We start from the raw sequence: 14,567 nt of genomic DNA on the forward strand, positions 1-14,567 counted from the left end.
GCTCTAGTCCACGCTTTGCGTAAGTGATCAAACCTGTCTTTGAAGGTGACCACCAGTGAGCGAAATGCATAAGATATCTTATGAGCAGTCAACTCCTCTATTAGAACTTTGGCCTCAATGAGATTAAAGTCAGGCAACTCTTCTAGGCCTAATAGGCATGGTGTAAAGGCATGCTGGAGCTGTAGGCATCTGAAAAATTGACTGTGGTGTTGATTGAACTCCTCTTGTAAATCTGAAGAGGATTTCAGCAGCACGCCGGACATAACGTGTCATAATTTAGAGTTACTGATGATGTCCCAGGATTTGAAGCAGTGCAGTTCAGATCCTTGTTGCAATACCACCCAAACCACATGGGGGTGGGTTTCTTTGGTCAGACGCCCCAACCACCACAGGGGCTTCTTAGTGTCTTTCCATACCTGAGGCAGCACACTTGTGGCCGTGGGAAGGGACCTTGCAGGGCCACCCCCATAAAGTAACCATAGGAGTGTTTTCATTCATAGCCCACTTTTTGTATGTAAATGCAGGGTTCCCAGGAGAGTAAACCACCATTCATTAATAATGATGATTAGATGGGATGCCCTATAGTATGTTGTGATGTCAGGTGCAGCAACACCTCACTTTTAGGTCGATGTAAAGAAATTGTGCAGGGCAATCCTCAGAGACTGATGGTTCCAACAAAAATCCCGCAGTAGTGCGTCTCATTGTCTAAAAAAGGAGCATAGAAGAAGGAAAGGATAATTTTTCTAGTTGATCAAAAAAGCGAGGCAAGACAACCATCTTATATATCGAAGAGCACCCAACAAGGAACAGTGGGAGAGTCAATAGGAACCCTAACCAGTCAGATGATCCAGCTTGGCTGAATATTCATGTCCCATTCCCTCTGTGGGTTGTCAATCACAGAAACCTCAAGACATTGAAATCTTTCCATTAAGACCTGTAGGTCAGTGTCCCATTCTAAGGACGAGGTAGGGCAATTTATACTGTATACCAAGGACTTGGCCCTGTTGACCATGAGCTTTGAGAACCTACTGAATTTTTGAAGTATTTGGAAGACCCTTGTATTCTTAGACAACCCTCAAGAGTCTTGAACAAGGACATCCTACCTGCTTTTAACACAGGTCTGTCTCTGTCTCAAAAATCTTCCATGGCATGTCTTTCTTCCTCCTGTTCTTTCCCTGCTTTCCCTTTTCTCACTGCTCCACATATCAAACAGCAACTCCTTTCTCACTTATGTGTTCCTTACCAGGCTGTCAACTGTGACCCTATCTGCCCTGCCTCTTCCTAACCAATGTTTATCTTCCTCTACCCCGTCTCTCTTGCTGTCCTCTGCCTTAGCTCTTTCTCTCTAACCCCTCTCCCTAATACAAGCCATATGTTGGAGAGTCAATGACTCACAACTCAACTTGTTTTTGGCTTCAGGGTCCTCGAGGGCATCAGGCCAAGCCAGACCCAGAGCCACTCATCTGACTCAGACTCGTGCATTCTAAAGGGCATTAGGCCGAGCCAGAGACATTCATCTGGTGCAAGCCTTAAGAGGCCTCTAGCCGGGGCATAATAAACTGAAAGAGTGAATGAGGACTGTTGAAAATGGGGTCTCTAGTTGGCAGAGGTATACACCCTTATCCAAGTAGGGACCACAATCCTAGTCAGGGTAAGTCACACACAATCCAAATTATCCTGTGCCCTCTCTCTGGTAGCTTGGCAATAAGCAGTCAGCTTAACTTACAAGGGAATGTGTAAAGTATTTGTGCAATAAATCATGCAATAACACAGTGAAAACACTACAAAAAATACACCACAAGGGTTTAGAAAAATATAAGATATTTATCTGTCTAAATTAAGATCAAAACTATCAAGATTTGATAAGCACAAGTAGAAATATCACTTTTCCAATGTTAAGAAGAGTCTTAAGTCTTTAAAAATCAACAATTGTCTCTTGTGTGCACAAAGTACCTGGTTTGCGTCAAAGTTACACGCAAGGAGGCCCCAGAGGAGGAGATGCTTGGAAAAACGAAGGTGTGCCTCGGATTTCCTGACATGGCACAGACAAGGCATTGTTTCTTCCCATGCTGCAAGGGCTTTGCGTCAATTTCTGGCGCACAGGCCTGGATCCTCACTGCGTTGCGGGGTCTTTCGACGCCCAAGGATGATTCGTGGAAATCCTGGATGTGCGGGATGAAATCACAGGTGCTGCGTGGATCCGGTAGGTGATGTGTTGGAGTTTCTGTCACACGGCAGGCGCTGCACTATTCTTCCCTCAGGAAGTCAGGCTGCATCATTACAGCTCGCCCGTGCGTCGATCCGGTATGGCTGAGCATCAAAGTTCCGGTCGCAACACAGGCACTGTGTCGATCTCTACTCGGGGAGCCAGGCTGCATTGTTCCGGTTCGGTGATGCAGCGATTTTCTCACCACTGCGCAGGCTGTGCGTCGATTTTTGCAGCACAAGGAGTTTCCTTGAAGAGAGAACGTTTTTTGGGCCCTGAGACTTCAGGAACAGGAGGCAAGCTCAACCCAAGCCCTTGGAGAGCACTTCTCAGCAAAGTCAGAGGCCAGCAAGGCAGAAAGGCAACAGCAAGGCAGCAGGCCTTCACAGCAAAGCAGTCCAAGTGAGTTCTTTGGGCAGCCAGGTAGCTCCTCTTGACAGGTTGCAGGATCTGGTCCAGAGTGTCTGTTCTAGGGAACTGTCTGATTTGGTGGGGTCAGGGACCCAGTTTAAATACCCCAAAATGCCTTTGAAGTGGGGGAGATTTCAAAGAGTCGTTTTGAAGTGCACAAGGTCCCCTTTCAGTACAGGTCTGTCTGTCAGGGTCCCAGTAGGGGGTTTGGCAGTCCATTGTATGAGGGCAGGCCACTAACCTTTGAAATGTAAGTGTCAGGCCCCTCCACCCTTCCAGCCCAGGAAGACCCATTCAGTATGCAGATGAGTGCAGGTGTGACTGAGAATCCTGTGTTTGTGGTTGTCTCTGTAAAATGCACAAGGGAGCTGCCAACCAGCCCAACCCAGACGTGGATTGGGGACAGGCTGTAAGGCACAAAAGGATTTTAAGTGCAGAGAAATGCTCACTTTCTAAAAGTGGAATTTTTAAAATAGTAATATAAAATCCAACCTCACCAATAAGCAGGATTTTCTATTACCATTCTGGCCCTACTAGACATGACCTGTTTACCCCTTTCTGATCAGAATCTACCACTTGAACAGTATATGAGGGTAGCCCTAATGTTAGCGTATGAAAGGAGCAGGCCTCACAGTAGTGGAAAACGAATTTAGGAGTTTTCCACTACCAGGACATATAAAACACACAGGAATATGTCCTGCCTTTTACCCACACAATACCCTGCCCTATGGCTTACCTAGGGCCTACCTTAGGGCTGAGGGGAGTTTAAGGCTCTGCAAGTACTTTTGAATGACAAGTCGAAGTGGCAGTGAAACTGCACACACAGGCCTTGCAATGGCAGACCTGATACATGGTTAAAGGGCTACTTATGTGGGTGGCACAATCAGTGCTGCAGGCCCACTAATAGCATTTAACTTACAGGCCCTGGGAACATGTAGTGCATTTTACTAGGGACTTACAAGTAAATTAAATATGCCAATTGGGTATGAGCCAATGTTACCATGTTTTTAGGGAGACAACATATGCACTTTAGCACTGATTAGCAGTGGTAAAGTGCGCAGAATCCCAAAATCAGCAAATACAGTGTCAGAAAAGTGGATGGAGGCAGGCAAAAAAGTTGGGGGATGACCAACCTTAAGGCTGGTAGGTCTAATAAGGACTAGAGAGAGAGAGAAGAAGCAGGAGAGCTGATGGGATGACAAGGAACTTGAATAATGTACGTCCCTTAGAGTGTCAAAGCTGTAAAGAGGCTCCTCTTACCTTGAAGGAGGTCCCCTGGAAGGTATACGAAGGGTCTAAAAAGGTGGAGGGGTGTGTGGAAACAGCAAAGAAGCTGTGTAGGTAGCACTGGGCTGAATCACAGGATGCAATGCTGGGTGAAGTGTAAGCACAGCTCAAACTATTTGTGGGCAGTGGCGTATGAGGTGTGCCACAGGCCCTAATGCAAGCAAGGAAAACGCCCCACTCCTCATCTTCTAGTTTTGTAATCAAAACAGCTGTATCTGAGGTGCCGTGGTCCAATGTTAAGTGCAATTAAAAATGTTGGGAGTCCCTAAAATCGGTGTGGTCAAGAAATGCACCTGAGAATCCTTTTCGGGAGGCGGGTCTATGTAATTAATGGTGTGGCTTAAAAATGTAAATTAAAGTCCTCTGCTTCACACATTGTGCCACCTCACCAGTATTTGGGTGCATCTGTGAGTTTTTTGTTATTACATACAGCTGTATAATACAACAATGGACATAAGCCTAAAACAGCCTGACCTATTGTGTTAGCAATATCAAATAAACAAGAAACAACCATAATTTTGTTATGAATAATTAGAGCTGAAAATGTTTCAATTCTGAAAACATAAGACAGCAAATTAAACACTACTAGGTTCTGTGCAAGGTGTAGTGGTCTTCAGAGCGCCTCAATCAATCCTATTTCCCCTTCACACCAATTGTCTCTGTTGTCTCTCACTCAGGTAGAAACTTATGCCCCTGTATTCCCCACATATCTCCGAATACCTCCATCTGCACCTCTTACACGTCATCTCTCGACTCGACATCACTGTCCTTTCACTCTCACGAGCACATACTCCCTCTCATAGTTTCCATTTGAACACCCCCTTCACACACAATCCACCCTCCCACCTGTAATGACTGCATTTTCTTTTCCTTTGCTGCTGCTATTTTGCTATGTCTTTCACACACTTTGTTACAGAAACAATTACAAAGGGCACATATGTGATCACTGTTCTGTGCACTTTGCAGAGAGGCCAAGGACTAGACTGTAGTCTGTACCTTTATGGCCCACGGATAGGCACATTGAGAACTGCCTCTTACTGAGCTCTTAATTCTTCCCCGTCATAAACCCCCACCCTCAAACTGAACTCACCCAGACACAAAAGGAGGCGGCACAGCACACTGTATACACCATTCAAGAGCCATATGCTGTATTAAAAAACTACAGAAACACATCTGAATGATGCAAGATGATGTAGAATGTGAAAAGTAAATAGGGATTGCATCACTGACAAGTATTACCTTAAGGGTTTTTACAGTCATTGTTGAGAAACGAGTCAAAGATTCTGCCTTAAACTTTAAAGTTAAGGACATGAAGATCATAACTACAAAGCCCAGTTTCAAAGCCAGTTTTTAATCACTGCCGGGTCTGACACCTCGCGGAACCCACCCCTACCCTGCTGTGGGTGCATCGGACCTCTGGGCCTTGCTGCCACTGCACCTCCTGTATTATTGATAGGGGGTGCAGTGCCTGCAGCGTGTGTGCCCAGAGTGTGAGCCCAGAGTGTGAGCCCAGAGCTCTCAAGTTCCACAAGTCCTTGTTTCAGTAGCTCTGCCACTATTCCTGGGTTTGTTTTCTTTATCTCATTATAAAATAAATACTACAAGTCCCAGAATGCAAAGAAAGCAAACCTGGCCTGGGTTGGATTCTCATGCACAGATCCTCAAAGTTGAGATCTGTGTAAACCAGCTATCTTAGGGCAGAGGACATACAGCTGACCCCAGGTCCTCCGTAGCAGCTGCTTTCCGTACGCCCTATATTCACCTGCCCAGAAGGATCAAGCAGGTTCTGTCCGCTCACTCACCCTCTCCCTGGAAGCTGCTTCCCTTGCTTCTCAGAACCCACGTATTGCTGCCTGGCTGAGCCTGTGTTAAGACCGTAGATTCCAACCGGGGACAGCTGCGGGGGCCATGGGAGGGCCGTAGAAAGAGAATGCATTCAAAGCACTCCAGGCAAACAGACCAAGGTTCCAAGAGGGGACAGCTGCAAGGGGCATGGGAGGGACGGGGAGAGAACAATCAATAGTCCAGGAGAGAGTACACACAAACTACCCCAGGCCAACAGGCCGCATGCTCCAGCAGGGAACAGCTGCATGATCCATGGGAGGGACAGCAGAAGAACAATCAATGTTCCAGGAGAAACTGCATACAAACCACCCAGACAAGTTGCAGATACTTTCATATGTGGTCAGCTCATAGGTCTCTCCCACCTCTCTAGCCAATTCCTCACACAGATTGTGACCCTCCCTATTGTAATGACTACATTGTCAATGGCACGTGCTCCTATCCGTGTAATGTCCAGCTTGTCCCTATGAGATCCCTAAGCACAAGGGACACACCTAGTGTGTGGTCACCCTGTCCGACTCACTAATGCTCTATGTGGATACACAAAATAACTTAGCTGAGGTTGGACTAACAAACCAACGTGTTCTTCCCAGGAATATGTGTTCTCTCTTTCTTTCTCACTTCACTTTTTCTCCCGCCCCTGCCATTTGAATATAGCCAGCCATACCCAAGCAGATAAAGCGGCTCACACCAGGGTGTGGGCCAGTCTGCCCACCTCAGGCTAGCTCCCTCCATATACAGTAACTCACCCCAGTTTAGAACCAGGCTGCCCCTTCCAGGTATTTTCCATATACAAACAGTGGCTATCCTATTACCCCTCAAATCTGTCCATACTGACTCACAACAGAGTGTGATCTGCTAGATGAAGGGTCAAACACACAAATGCCAATACATCTTTATTGTGATAAGTAGGAAGAGAGCGGCGTCTTGCAACATACTCCTCATCTCTTCTGTTTATTTGGGTAACAGTAGAGAGGTAATCGATCTAAAGTACACAGTTCATCTATGTGCATTTTTATCTATCTACAGGGAAGGTATCTAAAGTGCTCAGAGCCCTTTTCATAGGGCGGGCACATAGCTCTCTGTCCCAGAAACACCACTTTCCAGGTCCATCTTTTTCAAGTTTATCAGTGTAGTTGTTTCAATAGAAACACTCAGAGTCAACAAAACCCAGAACACATTAGGTTGTCAAGTGAAACTTCTAGACTGGAAAGAAGGTTTGCAGATCGCATTTTGCGCAGTGCTTACTTTCATATAGCTCATGATTTTTCTCAGTTATAGCTGGTCCTGACTTTTAGATATATACGTTTTATTTATTTTTCTTCCTAAAAACCTATTCTACTGAATGGTAGTAGGCAATTTTATCTATTTATGGAGAGTGGAAAGATATACAAAGATTTCTCCATTGAAAGAAATTAAGTTATTAGTTAAGAGGGAAAGTACCCACCTCAAGTAATAACCACAATCCTAGTCAGGGTTAACCACTAAAGTCGCTAAATAAAAAATGCTCCAGAGCCAAATACGCTGGTAGCTAAGAACCAGAGCAGACATGCTTAACTTGGAGGCAATGTGTAAAGTATTTATGCAGTGCTAAAACAATAAAATAAAAAAGCCGGAAAACAATCAAAATCCCCAAACAAACTTAGAAAAATAATGTAAACTTAAGTAAACAAAATGTTTAAAAATCCAATAAGTAGAACCGGAGATGTGCATTTTTAAAGTTTTAAAAAGCACTAGCACAAATAAGCACAAAGGGCCAATGATAGTCAATAGTCGGGATAGTCCGAGAGCAAGGGGCAATTTGATGCTGACCGTGAAGAAGCACAGGTGGCGTCCACCAACCAGGTTTGTCTTGGTCAAATACCTTACCGTCTGACTTGTCATTCATGTCCCAATTTACCTCAGGAGTAAACTTCTAAAGCCCTTCAGGGAAAGCACTTTGAGACTTACAGGTTGGCAGGCAGAGTCCAGTCAGGTGCAACTAATCAGCTGGGCAGTTGCAGGAAAGGACTCTTGGTACTTGTTGTATTCCTGTAGATTGCACTGAATAGGAGGTGAGTCTTAGGACCCTTAGAGTCCACGTCTTTGTCCTGGGTACAAGAGGGAGAGCAGGTTCAGTCCTATAGGGCTCTCCTCAGGTCTCAAGTCTCAGGCACCACGTTTAGTCCAATTCTGATCTTCCACATGTTCAGGAGTGTACTGAAGCAGGTGCCTGGAGATGCCACATTTATGCCTGCCATGAGCTAGTGGGTGGGAATGACCTTGGTGTACCCATCAACCATTAGGGTAAAGGTTCCTGGGGCTAACCCTAACCACTTTTGAATTTTCAAGATGGCTGAAGTCTTTCACCCAGTGCTTAATTTGTGCTTGTTGTTTCCGGTGCTGAGCACTGTCACTTATTTGTGAGGGCCGGGGCTTATTCTTCTGCCTCGAGCATTTGCTGCGAGCAAAAGACACATATGAGAAAGACGGAAGAAGGAAAAACTAAAAAGCGTCATAAAGGGAGAAAGTAGAAAGTTGCAGGATGAGCTGAAGGGGTTGGGGTGGTCGCAAATGGATTGAAGAGGCCCGAAATGGCTTCAGGATTACGCTGCCCCAGTATTCAGTGCTGGCAGATTTTATTACAGCATCCTCGTGTTTAAGAGAAGGGCTTTGAGCACCTGCACCTCTTAATTTACAAATTAAGCACTGCTTTCACCACACTAAACTTGGGCTCTGAAGGCTGGAGTGTGTGTGTGGAATGTACTATAGTAATCCAGGTGTCCTCCCACATCTAACATGAAAATCCTGATTTAGGCTGTCCCTGTACCCCCAATAAACTCAGAGATAGAAGTCTGTAAGGACAAAGCTGAGCTTTCAGCAACCAGACAATAGATACACAGAAATTGTTTTGGGGTCCTGTTTCCCACATTTGAAGTGTGCGTAAAATGTCATATGACAAACCCCAATAGACCTGTGAAACAGGTCTCAACACTCTAGCACGATCTGACACTGTGATGTCAACATGAGGCTAACTGTGATGGATGCCAGGCTGGCTAGAGGGACAAAAGAAGGATGCAGTACTAGGTGCTACCTACGTCTGTTTGTGACAGGGTAGGTCTCTTTGTAGTTAATCAATTCCTTGAGCCCAACCCACAGGCCATCCTGTCAAAGGCACAACAACACCTCCTCACACCAAAGGCTTTTTGTCCCCATCCTGGGAGTAACTTCCCACCTTATTTGTGTCCACTGAAATACTAATTACTGGCTGGCAAATGGAAGACAGCAAAATATAGATTTAGCTACCAGGGACTTCAGGCAGGACAAAGGTAACTTCTTAGAAGTCATCCTTCCAAAATATTTATTACAAATTCTACTTTACCAGTGAATTGAGCATATAATAGATATTTCAAAAAGTCCAACATTTTAAATTGGAGTTGTTTCTTAAGCAGAGATAACATTTATTAAACTTAATCAAGTATCCTAATGCTTTTCCATAGAACAGGCACATTTTGCTACAGTGAAATGTCTTTGCAGTGCTTGTCAATTTAAGGACATGTTTAACATTAACCTTTACATATCTCACTTTTAAATAATATGCACCCTGTCTTAATCGACAGTAAGACTTTCTCAATGGTAGTGTATAAGTACTGAAAAGGAGGGTTTTAGGCCTGTCGAAAAGGGGCTATTTGAACAGGTTGGATTTACAGTTTAAACATTCACAGCAAAGCTGCTAGTGGCAAGCATCCAGTCATGTTTCATTTGTCACTGGAATGGGTGGCACAATGAGTGCTGCAGCCCACGTTTAACTTACAGGTCCTGCCCACTGATGACATTTAACTTAATGTCTCTGGGTACACTATGGTACCATATACTAAGGACTTTTAGGGAAGTGGAATATGCCAATCAGAGGTATACCACTTTTACCATAGAGAAAGAAGAAGCACCAGCACTTAACCAATGGTTAGCAGGGGTAAAGTGCACAGAGTTCTAGCCAGTAAAAACAGGTTTCAGCAAAAAGGCAAAAAAAATCTGGACTGACTCTGCAGAAAGGGCAATTTTTCAACATCTGTCAAACCAAGCTATGATAGAACATACTGGGATTTGAATGTTTGGTCCATTCACGCGCACACCCACCCACCCACACACACACTTTTTAGTTTTTCAGTACAGAGATTCCAGCACACATAACCAGGAGTGAGAACAGGCTTTCTGAGAGGTCTGTGGATGTATAAGTACAGCAGAACCATACATTCTGTAAACCAAGATAAAGATGTATGTCTTAGTACTGGGATTGTGGTGCATGATGCAGTCAGAGTATCTGAGGTGGTTTGAGAGTATTCTTGGTTCCATCGTGTGGCAGCTGTACCGGTCACAAGTCATGATAGATGTGCTTAATGAAGCCTCTAAAAATGTGTCAATAATCAGATACACGTGCATTGTGCAAGACAAAATAGAGGGGTATTGTTAGGCCTCTGTGAATGCCTTAGTACTGAAGTACTGGTGAATGATGCAAGGAAAGCATCGACTCTGCAACATGCTGTGGCTGTCAAATTCTGAAGGTGCCTAGCTTTGATTCCATGTTATGCCTCTTTCTTCCACCACCCTGCACTTCCTTTATCTGTGTCTCTGTCTTGTAGGTTATTTATTGTTGCCATTTCCTATCTTGGTCTCCCTCATTCAGACTCCCTTTCCTGTCTGTCTCTCTCTCTCTCTCTCTCGATCTGACTCAAAGTCAGATGATGAAAAATAAGTCCTATTTGCCAAAAACGACCACCGGTGTCCACCACATGCAACCGCCTGCACAAATTAAGAACTGCTCTCAGGTGTCCTTGTGTATATACTGTTAAACCCTATTTAGTGACCCGCTAGTTGTTCCTCCGCAGCTTCATAGATATAACAACCACTGCTATGTGTGACCAGCTTGCTGAATCTCCTCCTTAGCCCATGTCCTATTACTTCCCCAGACAATCAGTGCATCACTTTTGCAGGAGTCCCCACTCTGCGTTCCTTCTTAATTCTGTTTCCTCACCTCACGAAAGTTGAGCTTGCCATCAAAGTCCTCGTCCACCTCCTTGATCATATCTTTGAGCCCAAGGTGGGTCTGTGGTGCTCCAAGTTTTTCCATCATTCGCTTCAGTTCCATCAAGTCAATGAATCCATCTTTCCCGGAGTCATACCTGCAGGGCCAGAGAGAAAAGATTGTTCTTATAATTCTACATGAGGAAATGTTTGCGGAGTCATCGTAGGAATCACCTCCCCAAAATGTTTAGTGCAGGCCAACCTAAACCATTATTTCACTGTCTCTTCAGATGGACTTCAACGTGGGCCTCATGAGATCAACGGTTTTCAGATGAGCATATATATATATTTCACATTACCCCAAAATACATACACCACTACTTATCATTTACGCTCCGTTCGCAAATCTCAGGGCCCGATTTACGAAGCCTTTTACAAGTGTACACCCACATGTCCCATTTATGCTAATGCCAGTACATAAAAAGATTAATGAGAAGCAGAAATTATTTTACCACTGCATAATTGCATGCAACGACTGCCTACAATTACGTGGTAGTAAACCTCACACAAGCGACAGGGAATGAGAGGGTCAAGGTGCAGTTTTGTCTTGCGATCGCCCACTATCATGTATTTGTGGGCATTCACAAACACCTCTCCAAATCTTTTCCACATAGTAAATGATCAAAGAGTTTCTCTAGCAAAGAGAGAGAGTAACTCACCTTCCCGAGTGAGATGTGAAATGGATCACTCATGCTTAGTGAATGTGTAGGTGGAGTGATTTTTCACAGGGGAAAAGTGTTTGTCCTCCGACAAAAACAAGAAAAAGATAAGAAAATGTATATTTGTAAAGCAGACTGCCTTTCTCCAAAACAGAGAGGTTCACCCTACGTAGAACTTGGAGGAATAGCAGACGCAGCATTCCAGGCATTTTATCGGGAATGTCTGAATTTCCAAAATTGGTATACTTACTATTATGTGTACAAATATTTGTACAGTGACAAATGTAGTTCTGTTTGTAATTAGGAACCACAGTGTTTCTTTGTCCCATGTTAATGAGGACTGCACACAGCAAAAATGTGGCAGTATTACTGATATTACAGAAAGAGGATTGCGCACTCTTCCGTAATACTAAAATGGTGCCATGAACGAAAATTCGACTACGGCCACTGCAATTTATGTAACGTGACATTTAATTACTAAAATATTGTGAGAAATCCGGTTAGGCAAATTAGAACTTAGTGGGCCCCATGTGTATCAATTTAGGTCGTTTACATCTGATGTCTTATGGCATCCATACTGTAAGTCCAAAACTGGGGCCATAGGCCCAAATGTACGACCATTTTTAACGGTCACAAGTGGAGATTCGGCCCATTTGCGACCACTAAAACAGCTTCTGGCATGTACAAACCCTATTTTCGAGTTGGTAATATATTACCGACTCGCCAAATAGGGTTTGTGAGTTGCTATTAGGAATAGACATGCCAGGGACGTCCCTTCATAATAGCAATTGGCAAGGGATGTATGATTGTTTTGCAACCGGAATGCAGTTGCAGTTTACCACTCACTTCAAGTAGGTGGTAAGCCAGCTGTAAATGGGAAAGGGTCCCCATGAGACCACTTCCCCTTTGTGAATGTTAGCGAATATGTTTTTTAAGAGTAGGCAGTGGTCTCACGGACCACTGCCTACCCTTACAAAATGAAACAGAAACATTTAATTTTTCTTTTTGAAATGCATCCCATTTTCCGTTAAGGAAAACGGACCGCATTTTTAAAGAAAAAGTTGCTTTATTTAAAAGCAAACACACACAGTGGTCTGCTGTCCCCAGCCGGCCTTCATCCCAGGGTTACTGCCCATTCTCAAAGGGTTGCAAATTGTGACTTGCCTCATGGGTCAAATGAGACCATAAATGTGCCTGTGAAACATTCGTAAATTTCCTTTTGTGACTCGCAAATTGCGAGTCGCAAAAATTTGCAGCTCGGATAAGACTGAGATCCTCATCCTTGGCTCCAACAGCTCAGCATGGGACGACTCCTGGTGGCCTGCCACACTAGGAACCGCACCACACCAACTCCCACCACCCACGCACACAACCTCAGCTTCATAATAGATTCATCGCTCACCATGACCCAGCAAGTCAGCGCTGTTACAGCCTCATGTTTCAACACTCTCCGCATGATTCGCAAGACCTATAGATGGATCCCCATCAAAACCAGAAGAACGGTCACCCACGCCCTCGTCAGCAGTAGACTGGACTACGGCAATGCACTCTACGCGGGAACAAAGGCCAAGCTCCAGAGGAAACTTTAGCGTATTCAGAATGCCTCTGCACGCCTCATCCTCAACCTCCCACGCCACAAACACATCTCAGCCCACCTCAGAGACCTTCACTGGCTCCCCGTCAACAAGAGGATCACCTTCAAACTCCTCATCCACGCTCACAAGGCTCTCCACAACGCAGGACCTGCCTGTAGGAAAGTACCATCTTGCCTGGCATGTTACCCCCATTTTTACTTATATGTATGTTTGTTTTTGCCTGTGTCACTGGGATCCTGCTAGCCAGGACCCCAGTGCTCATAAAGTGTGCCATGTATGTGTTCCCTGTGTGGTGCCTAACTGTATCACTGAGGCTCTGCTAATCAGAACCTCAGTGTTTATGCTCTCTCTGCTTTTAAAACTGTCACTGCAGGCTAGTGACTAATTTGACCAATTCTTATTGGCACACTGGAATACTAATTCCTTAGTATATGGTACCTAGGTACCCAGGGTATTGGAATTCCAGGAGATCCCTATGGGCTGAAGCATTTCTTTTGCTACCCATAGGGAGCTATGACAATTTTTTTTACAGGACTGCCACTGCAGCCTGAGTGAAATAACGTCCACGTTATTTCACAGCCATTTTACACTGCACTTAAGTAACTTATAAGTCACCTATATGTCTATCCCTCACTTAGTGAATGTTAGGTGCAAAGTTACTTAGTGTGAGGGCACCCTGGCACTAGCCAAGGTGCCCCCACATTGTTCAGGGCAAATTCCCCGGACTTTTCTGAATGCAGGGACACCATTACACATGTGCACTACATATAGGTCAATACCTATATGTAGTGTCACCATGGTAACTCCGAACATGGCCATGTAACATGCCTAGGATCGTGGGATTGTCACCCCAATACCATTCTGGAATTGGGGGGACAATTCCATGCATTCCCGTGGCTCCAGCATAGAGCCTGGGTACTGCCAAACTAACTTTCTGGGGTTTTCTCTGCAGCTACCGCTGCTGCCAACCCTCAGACAGGTTTCTGCCCCCCTGGGGCCTGGACAGACCAGTCCCAGGAAGGCAGAACAAAGGATTTCCTTGGAGAGAGGGTGTTACACCCTCTCATGGCCTCTGGAAATGCTTTGAAGGGCACAGATGGTGCCCTCCTTGCATAAGCCAGTCTACACCGGTTCAGGGATTCCCCCCAGCCCTGCTCTGGTGCGAAATTGGACAAAGGAAAGGGGAGTGACCACTCCCCTGACCAGTACCTCCCAAGGGGGGTGCCCAGAGTTCCTCCAGTGTGTCCCAGACCTCTGCCATCTTGGATGCAGAGGTGTGAGGGCACAATGGACACCTCTGAGTGGCCAGTGCCAGCAGGTGACGTCAGAGACCCCTCGTGATAGGTGCTTACCTTTATCTGTAGCCAATCCTCCTCTGACGGCTATTTAGGGTCTCTCCTGTGGGTTTCTCACCAGATAACGAATGCAAGAGCTCACCAGAGTTCCTCTGCACTTCCCTCTTTGACTTATGCCAAGGATCGACCGCTCACTGCTCCAAGACGCCTG

General features: G+C 45.2%; 1 protein-coding gene across 1 annotated transcript in view; it reads right to left on the minus strand.

Annotated features, from left to right (window-relative positions):
- The window catches only part of EFHD1 (EF-hand domain family member D1), a 305,918-nt gene that overhangs the window by 191,351 nt on the left and 100,000 nt on the right, over window positions 1-14,567 (minus strand). The window contains exon 2 of the mRNA XM_069213785.1: window positions 10,758-10,905. Coding sequence (XP_069069886.1) covers window positions 10,758-10,905 — 148 coding nt within the window. The remainder of the gene's footprint in view (window positions 1-10,757; window positions 10,906-14,567) is intronic.

The sequence above is a fragment of the Pleurodeles waltl genome, chromosome 11 (genome assembly GCF_031143425.1).
Source record: "Pleurodeles waltl isolate 20211129_DDA chromosome 11, aPleWal1.hap1.20221129, whole genome shotgun sequence".
NCBI lineage: Eukaryota > Metazoa > Chordata > Amphibia > Caudata > Salamandridae > Pleurodeles > Pleurodeles waltl.